This window comes from Sander vitreus, chromosome 6 (assembly GCF_031162955.1).
Source record: "Sander vitreus isolate 19-12246 chromosome 6, sanVit1, whole genome shotgun sequence".
NCBI lineage: Eukaryota > Metazoa > Chordata > Actinopteri > Perciformes > Percidae > Sander > Sander vitreus.
The window spans coordinates 18,622,536-18,636,190 of NC_135860.1; the positions used below are offsets into that span (position 1 = coordinate 18,622,536).

The 13,655-nt window shown below is 41.1% G+C and overlaps 3 protein-coding genes across 3 annotated transcripts; all 3 read right to left on the bottom strand.

The window, feature by feature from the left end:
* Positions 1-854: 854 nt before the first annotated feature.
* Positions 855-5,666, bottom strand: kdf1a (keratinocyte differentiation factor 1a). Its single transcript, XM_078253327.1, has 4 exons — positions 5,301-5,666; positions 3,904-4,961; positions 3,442-3,516; positions 855-1,603 (listed from the first exon to the last, which is right to left on the bottom strand). The coding sequence occupies exons 2-4, from the start codon at positions 4,940-4,942 to the stop codon at positions 1,521-1,523; spliced, it is 1,197 nt and encodes a 398-aa protein (XP_078109453.1). The 5' UTR covers positions 4,943-4,961; positions 5,301-5,666; the 3' UTR covers positions 855-1,520.
* Positions 5,667-6,202: 536 nt separating this feature from the next.
* LOC144519851 (trophoblast glycoprotein-like) lies at positions 6,203-9,522 on the bottom strand. Its single transcript, XM_078253328.1, has 2 exons — positions 7,965-9,522; positions 6,203-7,728 (listed from the first exon to the last, which is right to left on the bottom strand). Exons 1-2 carry the CDS (start codon positions 8,222-8,224, stop codon positions 6,753-6,755), a joined length of 1,236 nt encoding a protein of 411 aa, XP_078109454.1. The 5' UTR covers positions 8,225-9,522; the 3' UTR covers positions 6,203-6,752.
* A 9-nt stretch (positions 9,523-9,531) lies between these two features.
* LOC144519852 (transmembrane protein 222-like) lies at positions 9,532-13,048 on the bottom strand. The gene is made up of 6 exons (XM_078253329.1): positions 12,880-13,048; positions 12,545-12,629; positions 12,325-12,356; positions 12,120-12,216; positions 11,904-12,034; positions 9,532-10,273 (listed from the first exon to the last, which is right to left on the bottom strand). Exons 1-6 carry the CDS (start codon positions 13,014-13,016, stop codon positions 10,186-10,188), a joined length of 570 nt encoding a protein of 189 aa, XP_078109455.1. The 5' UTR covers positions 13,017-13,048; the 3' UTR covers positions 9,532-10,185.
* Between the last annotated feature and the right edge of the window lie 607 nt (positions 13,049-13,655).

A 13,655-nucleotide genomic window follows, 5' to 3' on the forward strand; every position in this document is an offset into this window, starting at 1 on the left:
AACAGGGCAACTACAACACACCACAAACACTAAAAGCTCAACATTTGGCAGAATAATTCAGATTCCTTGCTTTGTATGTAGTTTACTGGGCTTTGTTGAGCAGATTTTTCTACTCAACATTTCTACAAATAAGAAATCGTTTAACCTATTTTCAGTACAAATCATTGTTTCAAGAATTTAGAATAATTCTTTTGATCCTAGTGCAGCTATGTCTTATTCTGTGCTGTTATAAAGGTGATGACAATACATTTGTGAAGTGCTCACATTTGTTTTTCATCTTTGATGCACATTATAATTACAGATGTCTTAGTTGGCAGCTGCAACAACGGAACTGTTGTCTAAAGGGCAAACTTTTTAAGACGGATGTACATCTTAAAATATACATTATAGGTTTATATAGTTCCATTCATTTGACCCAAATTTCAGGATAAGACTGATTTTGTGCACTGCTTCTTCCCTTTGCAATACATGACAAAGACAAACCCCAGGATTCGATTTCCTTTTTGTCAGAACCAGCAAAACAAGTTCTTTCTTTTGCTGAGGGCGGAAAAGGTCTGCCTGGTACAACACAGTGACCTCAGGGAGATGAGCTTGACAACAATAATCCAAAGAGATAAAAGAAGAAAGTAGGCTAAAAACACAGCATTAGAAAACCTTGTGAAGGACAGACTTGTTGATATATGAGAGAAAATAATTGCAAAACAAATGGAGCTGCATGAATGGAGAGAACAAAAAGGTTGGCACAAAGCTCTGCAAGCATCAAGCATTATTACCCATTTTCTGTAAGGTAAAATGAGAAATAGATGACTTAAAAACCATAAAGATTTTCTTGCATGCACACGAAAAGGCATAAACAAGCATGGAGATTTTTATTTTGTTAAAAACAAGACTTATGTGAATAAAAAAAAGAAAAGAAACTGTGGCCAAATGCCACACATGGTTAAAAAACCCCACAGTAATATTGACATAAAAATATGCACATCAAAATATGGCTTAACAATGCAGTTTTCAGGTCAAAACATGCTTTCGAGGAATCTAACTGGCAGGAGTTAATAAGCACATGCATGCATACATACATACGGTACATGCACAATGGCTTGCATAAACAATCACAGACAAGAATGAGGACGGTTACGTTCTACCATCAGTCTCTATCCTCTGGCCTGACTGCTAAGATTGTATGGAGTGTAGTCATGTTTTATTTTCTGAAAACAACTTGAAACACTGCATACAAATACATAAAAAACAGCATTGTCTTTCCCTGTGTAAAAAAAAAAAATTGTTTCCTCCGTGGGTCATTTGCTGGAGAGATTTAAAAAAAAAAGTCCAATGAATTTAAATGACACTCCAATAGCAAACATTAGCTAGACCACTAAGAGCAGCAGTTCCACTACCCAGGGTAAAAGGTGCTCCACTCAGTAACAGCAACAACAACAAAAATGACAGCAGAAGGGTAACATTGTCCATCTAGTTGGCTACATCACTTGTCAGTTCAGGTACTTGTGTGTCGGTGTCCCCCTTCAGAGAAGAAGCGGCGCGCCTGAAGAGTCCGTTTCGGTGTCATGGTAGGGCGAGTAGGGTGTGGTGGTGCTGGAGGAGTAAGCTGTGAGAGAAGGAGCTTTATTTAATGCACTGAAAACACATTTCATTCACAAATGTGAGACACAAAAGTTTAACCAGGACACTGAAACATTCACAGGCCACATATTGAAAGTTGTGGACACACAATGTGGTGTACCCTCACCATCATCTTTCTTTCTAAGAAACCACATCTGATTCATGCAGTGTTCTTCTTGTTTTACCAGATTGTGTTGAAGCCGAAGTTAACTGTCAGTGTTGCATATCGCTTTATAATCATGTGAAAACTGTACAACTTTACACAAAGATAGACAAACTGAGGAATATGGTTAGGAAAGTAACCCCCCCCCCCTAATGTTTTTATTATGACCACACATGCTAAGCGTGACACTATGTACTTTGTCTCCCTCTTATGGAAAATAGTGCAAGTTACATGTTTAATCTGAGAAACTATAATCACACAGACGTATTCAAAAGTTAATTTAAACTGAGCCTTTTTTCATGCACAAAAGTAAGTGGAAGAAATCCACTATCCTAAAAAAAAGTCTGAGTTTACTTTTAATCTGAAGGCTAGATTTTATATAGAACAAGTCCTCTTGATTCGCCCTAGCCAGTGGTATGCTAGTTGTGAAACAGTGAGCTTTTGCATGACACCTCATACAGGTAAAACAGGAATGTGCTGGCGGGGGCAGACAGCCTGAGGAAACGGGGTTAAACAGGGCAACTACAACACACCACAAACACTAAAAGCTCAACATTTGGCAGAATAATTCAGATTCCTTGCTTTGTATGTAGTTTACTGGGCTTTGTTGAGGAGATTTTATTTTCTACAAATAAGAAATCGTTTAACCTATTTTCAGTACAAATCACTGTTTCCAGAATTTAGAATACTTCTTTTGATCCTAGTGCAGCTATCTGTCTTATTCTGTGCTGTTATAAAGGTGATGACAATACATTTGTGAAGTGCTCACATTTGTTTTTCATCTTTGATGCACATTATAAGCGTATAATTACAGATGTCTTAGTTGGCAGCTGCAACAACAGAACTGTTGTCTAAAGGGCAAACTTTTTAAGACGGATGTACATTAAAATATACATTATAGGTTTATATAGTTCCATTCATTTGACCCAATGAGACACAAAAGTTTAACCGGGACACTGACACATTCACAGGCCACATAGTGAAAGTTGTGGACACACAATGTGGTGTACCCTCATTCAAAGACATGTAATAGGACACCCCGTCCTTTTAACCGGCTCTCCGCAGAACAACATCAGAAAAGAGGCTGCTGCTCAATAATCCATATGTAACCCAAGTTGTTCGCTAAAATTACATAATAAACCATGGGACATTATGTGGCATATATTTAATGGGACTCGATCTGCTGCTCTGGCAGGTGGTGTAGAATGACCGCTGAGCTGGAGGGGAGAATGAGGCAGATTGATAGTCGGGTGTAAGGTGGCAGCTAATGAGCGAGGGATTGTAATATGCAAAGAAAAGGGCAGGAATGTGGGGCTTTCACTGGTTCAAGAGAGGTATTTTACTGGAAGGTAGAGAGGATGTGAGAAAATGCCTGCAGCTGCAGCAGGTACAATGGACTGCAAAGACCTGAGCCTCACACACTGATTCACCGGGGTAGTAATTATACCTCAATGACCAGGACAAATGAAGACGGTATCTCCATCAGCACAAAGTGTACAATTATTAATAAAAGGTGCAATATTTCTAACCACTACTCACACGCTTGTACACTCTTGGTGCTGACTGATTCTAGTAATCCATCTAATCCAACTCTTAATTCCTCTCATGTGCATTTACATCAACCCAAAGGAAGACATAAATGTATCCCAGAATGTACTCACTTCTCCCGCTGTAATGTCTCATTTTCCTCGCCAGCTCATCTGATGGCGTTTGCTCCGACACTTTCACCTCTGGAACTGTGGAGGTGGACGAAAAGACAAAATGAGCGCAAGATAGACAAGGAGCTTCAACAGACATTAATGCACTCTCATTATAGAACTAATCCGGTCATCTCGGCTATTATGCAATGTTTAACAAGACAGCGTGTACCTGTATCAACTTGTCTCAGATTAACCAATTATTGTGAGGTCATTGCCTGGTGTATTAGGGCTTAAAAACTATGAGCCAAACAAAAACAGCGTGCCAACAGACACTGTGAGTCATTCAGGGAAAACAGATCAGATGATTGGTATATTTGGTATGTTGCAGCCAGATGGTGGTGAAAAAAGTTGTCATGTGGTATCTTATTATTATTATTCATACAGCGGTAAATGTTAATGGTTATTGTCGCATGACATTCTTACAGTCACTGCTCATGAAAGTGTTGGTCATGGTCTCGTTGCCACTGTCAGGGAGAGTCCCGTCACTCCTCCCATTAGTACGCTGTCCTGTAGACTGATGGCTCTTGTTTCTCTTGCCCTTTCGCGTGCTGATGCGGATGACTCCGTGCACCAGCTTGCACTCTGCCTCCTGCTCCTCCAGGTTGTAGTCCTGAGCGATGCTGTAGATGAGCTCACTGATCTCGTTGGTCTTGCGGGAGAAAGAGGAGTCAGAGGTGCACTTGGCCAGCTGGTCAATCTGGTGCAGGGCGTAAAGCTCCAGCAATTTCTTGGTGATAAGAGAGTCAATGTCTGTGCCTGTGTCACCCAGGTCATCCAAGTCATAGTCCTCACGGGATAACAGGCTGGTGTTGCTGACAGGCCGCTGGCTTTCCCCCTTGCCGGGTGTACGGGTTCGTTTGGGGGCTGCAACCGTATACCTTACTGTCTGACCTGCGATGCGCACATCTGGGTAGCGGAAGCTGTCACTCGTGGGCAACTTAGATGATTTGGTAGACTTGCTGGACTCCAAAGGCATGCCACAAGTGGGGCTGGTCACAGCTATGCCATTAGGAGGGTGTGGCTCACTGCCTGCTTTAGGAGGATGGTCTGTGGAGCTCTCATTAACAGGCAGGCAGGGCTCTCGGCTGCCATAAAATCCACAGGTCAGTACACAGCAGATAAGAGCCTTACAGCCACTCCAACCCATGGAGGCGCAGGAACCACAGGCATGTCTGCTGGCAGGCGTACTGTCTGCGGACCCAGGAATAAATCCTATAGTCTCAGAGCCCTGACCCGTGCCATTTCGCGGGTGGCCTCTGCTGCGGCCATTCTTGCATTCTGAGTACCGCAAGTGGTCAGTGTGGTGCTCACGTAGATGCTCCCCACGAGGATCCTTGTAGGAGTCTTGGCTGGCCGTGCTCTCCTTGGATATAGTCCGAGTTGGTCTGTACTTTTCTGCTCTGGAGCTGTGGTGTTTATGGTGGCAGGACGCCTGGGGAGCCCCTGTGCTGTGGCCAGGCATGGCTCAGAATACCTGGGACCTGGTGTGGGAGAAGCATGTTTAGAAATAATAACCAGGTGCAAACCTCCTCTTGTGCTGCATCACAGGCTTGCAGCATTAAACGCACCATGACACATTAAAATAGCCTGAATTAAAGAGTTACGGGGTTAACACTGGCTGCCAGTAGAGCAACCTGCTGGAAATTCTGAGAATGTAAATACAACTGAGTGCATTGATTGCTGGCCTGATAATAATTTGACCCACTTCGTCGCGCTCTTGGAGCATGTTTGGTCTACAGTACATGTGCAGAAAAACAGTTCAGACCAAAACTCATTCAACATTAAACGTTTTTAAGTTTACTTACAAAACGTTCACTTACCGCATAAGAGGAAACGCTTGTGGTTGTCTTTTATCCCAGATAAGTTGTTCGGCGAGGAAACCGCGGAAGTCTCACAGAGAAAACTTCTGCTAGCGCTTCAAACAGAGAAAAAAAGACGGATTTCGACCGCCCACAGATTTTCAGGTGACTTCCAAGAAACAACAAACTTTGCAAACCTGAAGTCGGAAGCCTCAACCGAACAACGCAACTCGGCTCACTCGCGTCGTCTCCTTTTTTATTTTGTAAAACTAACTTAGTCTCGTGTTAGTCTTGCGTTGCCGTAAGTTTCCAATGTTTGGCTATTAACTGCTGCTACAGCTAATCCCAGCTCCTACACCCACCCACAGGTGAGCCGTGACGTCATGTTAGGGCGGATATAAGAGCACAGAAGAAGGAAAGAGGAGGGAAGGACAATAAAAGACAACAAAAAGAGGACCAGTGAATAAAAACAAAGAAAAAGATGGAAAAGAAAAAGAAAATAGTTGCAAATCTGATATAAAAGGGAACCTTTTGATCTTTTGTCAGATTGTAATTTAATGTGATGCCACATAACTCATGGTGAAATTCTGCACTTTACATTGTGACAAGTGGACTTTTTCATATCTGCAAACACATGCTGTGAACACACACGCGCGCACGCACACACACGCGCACGCACACACGCACACACACACACACACACACACACACGGTAGGTCTGACATGCACACAGAGGTGCACAGCTGCAGAGCCAGCAGGTGTTTTTACCAAGCAATATCTTTCATTCTGCCCTATTTTTCCTCTATGGAAACACTTAATCACCCACTCTTTGAACTGAAATAGTAAGGCCACCTGGAGAAAAATGAGTCTGTGTAGCGTGGTTTCACTGCAGTCATAATAAAACAGGGGCACAAAAAAATGAAGTAGGCCTACATCAAAAGTTTATTGTATAATTAATGCAAATAATATTTCATATCATACAGTAGATTGAATATCTATTCCTTTGAATATTGTAATACAGGTCACATTATGAATTCTAGCACAATAAAGATTAACTGAATTTAAGGATTAATCATAGTACTTATACAATTTACTGGGTGTCTATGGATTACAGTTTCTTAAGTCAATATACATTTGTCATGCTATTGAGCTACCATCTATATCATTTTTTCTGGTCTTTTGCAGTATGTTAAGATATTTAAAGTCATGACACTAATACCAAAAAACAAAGTTGACAGAAAATGAGAGTATATTTTCAATGTAGCCTTAATATTATGTTTTTATAAAATGAAAAATAAACACACAATATTAAGGGAAATATACAGATACAAGTGCCTCGAAAACACGAAAGCACTTGGTTAGATTTAAAAGTAATAACTGCAGTATGTACAGGAAGCTCAAAAACATTGATTGTAAATCTAGTGACATCTCACATCTACATCTGCTTTAAATTATTCTAGCTTCATTAAAAGATCATAGGTTCACAGGTGAAGAGGTTGTCAGCTGTTTGACTTGTGTGTCTGTAGGAAGCTGGACAATACAGGTGTCACTTTGCAGCTGCTGTGACAGAGCTAATCCTAAATGCCCTTGTGCCATGCTGCCTCTGTTATTTGCAGAGATGTGCCCCAGCCGAGGATCTGAGTCAATCTCATATCGGTAGTGATATCCCTCCAGAACGTCCTGACATGCATCTCTCATTTCAATGATCCACTTCTTCATACCTTTGCGATTCAGGTAGAGCACAAAGAGAAAGACCATGCCCACAAACCCCAGCACCAGCCCTAGGAAGACATAGGATGTCTGCAGGGTAAGGTCAGCCACCTCTGCTTGTACTGGAACAACGCATCCGAGGTCATGGACACCGAGCCCTCTCAGCCAGGTGTCACTGAACCCTCTTGGTGAGGCACACCTTACAGCATCCACATCTACCTGAGCTCTTGATTCATTCAGCCAGGACACAAAGTTTCTGATCTCACAGGAGCAGGTGTAAGGGTTGTCTCCAAGAAGGATCCGGATGTTCCCAAGCTTCTTCAGCTCTTGTAGAGCATCAGCCTGGAACGTCATGAAGGCATTGTGTGTAAGGTCCAGCATCTCCAGATGGTTCATACCAGAGAAGGTTCCACTGTAGACAGCTGTCAGAGAGTTGTTAGCGAGAAAGAGCTGCTGCAGGTCGGGAAGGTGGGAGAACATCCCTGGGGGCAGCAGGGTGAGCTGGTTCCCAGAGAGGTCGAGACGGAGGAGCCCGCTGAGGCCACCCCAGCGCAGAGCCGTGGTAAGGTCTGTCAGGGCGGTGAAGTTGTGCAGCGAACGGCTGAGGTTGAGCTCCTGAAGGGGACTGCCAGGTATGCTGAGAGCTTGTGGATGGATGAGGGCCAGCTGGTTCTCACTGAGGTCCAGAAAGCGCAGGTTGATGAGAGCAGAGAAGCTGTCAGATGACATCTCTGTAATCCTGTGAAGATGACTTACACTGTAACATCTGTCCTGAGACATTTTGTATTATTTTCATGCTTGAAGACAACATCTAAGATTTCACATCTAAAAAAAAACAAAAAAAACAACTGTCAAAGAAATACAAACCACATTATTAACATTTATTTATTAGATACACAGAAATGTAGTCATATTATCCAAATATGGCTCAATATACATGAATAACACAAAATAAATAAACACTGACATTCTCACCTATTATTGCTTAAAATGATGTTGGTGACATTCTCCAGCTCTGTAAAGGAATGTGGTCCAATCCGGTGTATATTATTCCCTGTGATGATGACAGTCTTTGCATATCCTGGAATACTTTGAGGCACCGTGAGCAAATCCTTAGAAACACATTTTACTGTGCGAGTGACGGCAAAACACTCACAGCCAAAAGGACACTCCAAGCAGTGGTACGGTGCACAGAGAAGGATTCCCAAAAACACACGGACTGCAAAAGCACACATCTCTAAATTATAGTCAATTAAAAATAAAGATAAAAAAAAATGATTGAATTACAGCAGAAAAAAAACAACAACTTAATTCCCAATTAACTAGTCCTAACTAATCAAATTCTAAACACAGCTTTTGTTCTCACAAACTAATCAAATGCTGCAGAGGCAGCAAAGAGTGCTCCAGCATCGGCCCCTCCTCATGTGCTCCACTCTGGATATAAAGGTTGATGGTAGTTCCTATCAGCAGAATCTGCTGGATGAAAAAGGTACGTGGTTCCCTTAAAGGTACAGAGGACGGTAAGGGCATCGACAGCCAGTGACCTACACCACAGTCTGCCAGGGGAGACTTAAAAGGCTTTGTATACAGCACATCCAAGTTACAGAAACATAAATGTCAAACTGATGGAGATATACAATAATAAAGAACACTCGTTTGGGTACATAGCAAAACAAAACAAATCAATAAAATAAAGATAATTTTATGTAACATTCCAGCATGAGGATGAACCGTTAGAAAGCATTTTGTCTGGAGAGAAGCAAAGAATACACTCATGTTAAAGTAAACACCTTACACATTGTCTTTATATAACAGAGGAAAGAGGATTAAAGGGAGGAGGGCATTTTTTACAGCACAATACCACTCTTTTTCCCCCACGTGGGTCCTACATAATTTCTGTCTTTGGTAGCGGCTCATATCTCTTAGACAAATAATTGATGAATACTTTCAGCATTAAGATTATGTGATCCATTTTTGTAGTGATTCATCACTGAAATGTACATTAGCCAGTCCGGAAACACATTCATCACTGTCATTCATGAAAAAGTCTCTGGATTCAACAGTATTGCTCCACTGTGGTGCAACACTCTTATAATACGAGCAAAACACAGAGCCCATTGTGTGAAAAACAGTAAAGGTGAATTTTGAAGACACCGTAGCTTACTCACTAGGGGTGGGAAAAATAATCGATTCTTAGATGCATCGCGATTCTCTCTAGAACGATTCGATTATCGATTCCAATAAGTTAATAATCGATTTCAAAAATACATAAATAAATGTGTTGATTTTTATTTAAAAGTCTCCAGACAAGTACAAATCAGAAAACAGAGTTACTGAAAGAGGATGGGCTAATGGAAAACAACTAAAAGTTTAGGCAAGAGTGCAGAAAAAAAACACACAAAAATGTCCAAAAGGAAAAAAAATATATGTTTTTGTATATATACACATGATCTAATAAGACGTACATAAAATAATTAGGCAAAACACATGCAGGCTGTTCATCTACTTTATCACATTACATCTGACCACCTCATGTTTCTCCACCTTTAAACATGACCGAGGCTCTGACATGGACGATTACTGAGAGAGAAGGTGACTTTCACAAGCATGTTTAAGGCTTAAGCACGGAATGACTACAAAATAAAAACCTCAGTAGACAAAACATTTCATTAAAACTTGTGTGTGACAAATACCGTATATGTCAAAATCTAAGCTTTGTCTCGCTGCTTTGTTTAGGAAGTGATTAGCAAACTCTGAGTAGCAAACTCCGATTTATATGTATATTTTTTTAAATCACGCATGGAAATGTACATAAAATTTTTTTTATCGATAATCGGTTTAGAATCGAATCGTTGGCCTCTGAATCGGAATCGAATCGTGAGGGGCCAATCAATTCCCACCCCTATTACTCACCTTACTAAATCATAAATATTTTGTAAAAAGAAGAAAAAAAAAAAGAAAAGAAGATCTTTACCGTTAAAACATAATATTGATTTCAAAACTACACATAAACAGCGTTGCCCATAAATACCCTTCTAGAAACTAGATCACTAACACACAATGAAATGACTCGTGTGGAATTTTTTGTACAAACGTCCCATCAAAACACACCACCGTCTTCCACGTCAACAGCCATTGACAATGTATAAAGTATAAGCATGAGTCTGTGAGTCAACCCGTTGGACTGCTCGCTCCACTAATGTAGGTTGAATGTTAGGATGAACGTGCCGAGGACTCCGCACAGCATGAAAAACGGTAGCCAGGTCTTGAGGAAAGCTGCGAAGCTGAAGGATACAGAGAGGGTAATGTGTGTTAGAGTAGCCTTTAACACCTGGATATATAGAGTGTGTGTGTGTGGCAGAGAGGGTAAAACACCCTCTCTTTGTGTATTTTAGACAGACAAGGACGCGTGAGGTGTGCTGTGCCCCAGAGGCCCACAGCTCCTCTCCCTCCTCCTGAACACACCCCGACCCAGCGTGGGTCCTACTGTCCTTTCCACCCAGCCGGCGCAGGTGACCTTCAGTGGTGACACAGAGGGGAGCACCGCCGTCAGTGATGAATTACATGACTCCCCTCCTGTTTAAAAGACTCCTGTGCCGTGGGAGTGTATGTGCAGAGGCAGCACAAACTGTGGTGTCTCTATGTCGGTCAGCGGAGAATAACAATGGGGTTTCTCTGGGCCATATGTCTCCTAATGCTCACAAGCGTCTAGCAGCAAAGCAATTGAAAAAGACTGTTTACACGTTAGTTGTGAACATGCTACAGATGTGTTTAGCCCAGTGCTGTTAGCAACCATATTTTCCCACTGCTAACATGTGATGCTACTACTGCCTCTTCTGTCTTCTCAGTATATACGACACCTACTGCGTGTCTGTCTGTCCTGGATAAATAATCCCGCCTGTTTTCTTTTTTCCCATTAAAATGTCCCTATCCATCCTGGGCTCTAAGGATCGAGGGTTGTGCAGATTGTTAAGCAGTTTGAGGCAAATTTGTGATTTTGTAATTTTGGACAATATAAATAAAATTGATTTGATTTTAATTGACCCATGTGATGTAACAAACAGCACAAACGGACATGTTTTCAGCTGTAACTAGATCACAGCGTGGATAAACCATCAGGGTTGGTAGTTCAATCCCAGGCTGCTTCTGTCCACGTACACGTGTCCTTGACAAAGACATTTAACCCAAATAGTGTCTGCCAAATGAGTGTAATGTAATTATAATGTAATGGGAGCTAAATCTGATAAATGTCAACAAAGTAATTGTTGTTTTATAAATTACATGGTGTTCAAATATTACTGCCCAATGTGGTGCACTCACTGCATGCTAATTTAAGTCATAATGGGAAAAGAAGATCATTATTTTCCACCACTATCATTATTGTATTAAAGGGGAACTATGCAGTCTTTTTTTTTTAGCTTAATTTACCTTAACTGAACAGCTTCGGAGTCATTGGAATGGTTATATGACTTTTTTTCGAGTTGAATGGTGGTCGTCTCGCTCCCCCCTAGCGCCTGTGAGCGGAAAAAACCACCTCTGCTACTTTCGGCCGTTCAGCCGGCGGCCTCAGCGTCAGGAAGTATCGCGAAGTTTTTCACACTATCGTCATGGCTGAGCCGGCAAAAAAGAAGCAGAAAGCTAGGAAAACATTGTCGGAGGAACAGAGAAAGAGGAAACGGCAGACTGACCGAGCGAGGAGTCACGAGTAAACATAGGAGCTGCCAAATATCTATTCCGACGCTGTAGGTGGAGCTCTATAGAGAAAACTGCGAAGAAATGGCCAAAACTGCATAGCGCCCCTTTAACCCAAGATGCTAACCTGGAAGTGTGGTTGGTTCTAAAGTAAATGTTTCTGTGTCTTACCATGTTTTTTCATGGTAATACAAATGGCCCTAATGAGGCTAAAATATTTACCTCACATGTTTCCCACGAACAAAAGACAGCGCACAAAGTTTCAGCATGTTCCAAGATGTGCTGTTGTCGTAGTGCATAAGGTTGAGGGCCATGGCCACGTGGGAATGGCAGTTATCTAAGCACAGATTGTGCTTCAACAAAACAGAAAAAGTAGTTATTACTATATGAATTACAATGTGGAAATATGTGTATCAAAAATCCTAAACATCGTCTTACCGGCCTGCATTTGTATTCCTCAGATGCGTCATTCACTGCTTTGTCCCATGTAGCAGCACCATTGCCACACACTTTATCCACATCAAGCTTCCAATACCTACAATATTAGTTAGCAATTAATGTATTCATTTAAATGTGTGTATGATTAGGTCTGAAATACTATTAACACACACTATAAACACAATAGTTTGATTAATGAACTTACTTGGTTGGTCTACCAAAGCCCATGTTGTCTTCCTGAAAAAAAGTCAAATTTTAAACAATCATACAAATTAATTCTGAAGTTATTGTGGAATTTAGCTCTGCTTGCAACTCCCATTCATTAGAAATTCAAGCCATTACAATGAAGTAAACTGAGGTGAAACTACCTTTTCTAGCTGAAAAATACATATATTTTGAGTAAAAAGAATAAAGGTAATATTTACCGAGACAAAGTATGATCCTGCAAAATCTCGTATGATTCCAGAAGAGGTGCATATACCCATGTGACCAATGAAGGGGAACACCCACCTGCAGGATGCACCCAGAACACAACATTACATCGATACGTTGATTGAGTATCAGAATACATGCAATAGAGTACATTCGATGCAGTCATTTACTAAAAGGAAATAAATGACCTGAGAGTTAACCTATTTTATACAGTCAGCAGCTAACATACACCTGCTTCGATCATTTTATCTGACGTTAGCAACATAACAACCTGCTGTAACATTACACGCTAAGCTAGCAAGAAACACGACGTGTGTTAGCTTCTTACGATAAAATTGGAATAGGTGTCCAGACAATGCAGTACGGGTAGCGGCTGTTTTTTCTGTCGCTTTTTAAGAAATCTCCGTGGTAGTTCATAATTATGTCGGTTTCGTCCACCTCCGCCATCACAGCCTGGAGTGACATGAGATGACAGTGACGCACAGGCGCCAGGCGACGTGGGAGCGGAAGCGCGCAGTCTTCGCCTCCGACACCACCTATGGGATCAGTGAACGCAACACCCTTCATTTGTATTTGTGCCTCGACTGTGTTTGCTTACCGTGATTTAATCCGGTTTAATAAGTACTACGGGGTTCCAGTCGTCAAAGTTTCTACCAAAAACTAAATATTATTTTTTCTTTTTTCTTTTGCAAATTGTATTTAGTCAAGTCTTTCTTATTAGGCCTACTTGTTGTATGATGATGATGATGATAATTACAAAAACAAAGGCAACAGTCAAGGACATAAATATAGAATAGAAACTTAAAATAAAAATGTGAAAAAAGATGCTATAAAGAAATACTGTAACAAATATGTACAATATAACTGTTTTAGAATGAGAAAGCTGCACAGTTTATCACAGAATGTGCAAAACTTCACACTATATAGAATATGTGCAATGTACAGGGATAATATTCCATGATGCGCATTAAGGTAAAATAAGTGTAATCAGTTATTACTCAGAGCAACGGATGTGGTTGTCATATTTTACAGTATAAATGGCTACTTTATAATGTTGAATGTGCATGCGTTGTTTATATCAACATTTTTCAAACATCTACAAAT

Excerpts from the sequence above, each read along its gene's own strand:
- kdf1a (XM_078253327.1), bottom strand. The coding sequence starts at position 4,942 with ATGCCTGGCCACAGCACAGGGGCTCCCCAGGCGTCCTGCCACCATAAA. Across the intron at positions 3,517-3,903 it reads CACTTTCATGAGCAGTGACT|TTCCAGAGGTGAAAGTGTCG; the intron begins GTAAGAATGTCA and ends CCACCTCCACAG. Across the intron at positions 1,604-3,441 it reads GAGACATTACAGCGGGAGAA|CTTACTCCTCCAGCACCACC; the intron begins GTGAGTACATTC and ends CTTCTCTCACAG.
- LOC144519851 (XM_078253328.1), bottom strand. The coding sequence starts at position 8,224 with ATGTGTGCTTTTGCAGTCCGTGTGTTTTTGGGAATCCTTCTCTGTGCA. Across the intron at positions 7,729-7,964 it reads ATCATTTTAAGCAATAATAG|GATTACAGAGATGTCATCTG; the intron begins GTGAGAATGTCA and ends TCATCTTCACAG.
- LOC144519852 (XM_078253329.1), bottom strand. The coding sequence starts at position 13,016 with ATGTCACTCCAGGCTGTGATGGCGGAGGTGGACGAAACCGACATAATT. Across the intron at positions 12,357-12,544 it reads CAGGATCATACTTTGTCTCG|GAAGACAACATGGGCTTTGG; the intron begins GTAAATATTACC and ends ACTTTTTTTCAG. Across the intron at positions 12,035-12,119 it reads AGGAATACAAATGCAGGCCG|CACAATCTGTGCTTAGATAA; the intron begins GTAAGACGATGT and ends GTTTTGTTGAAG.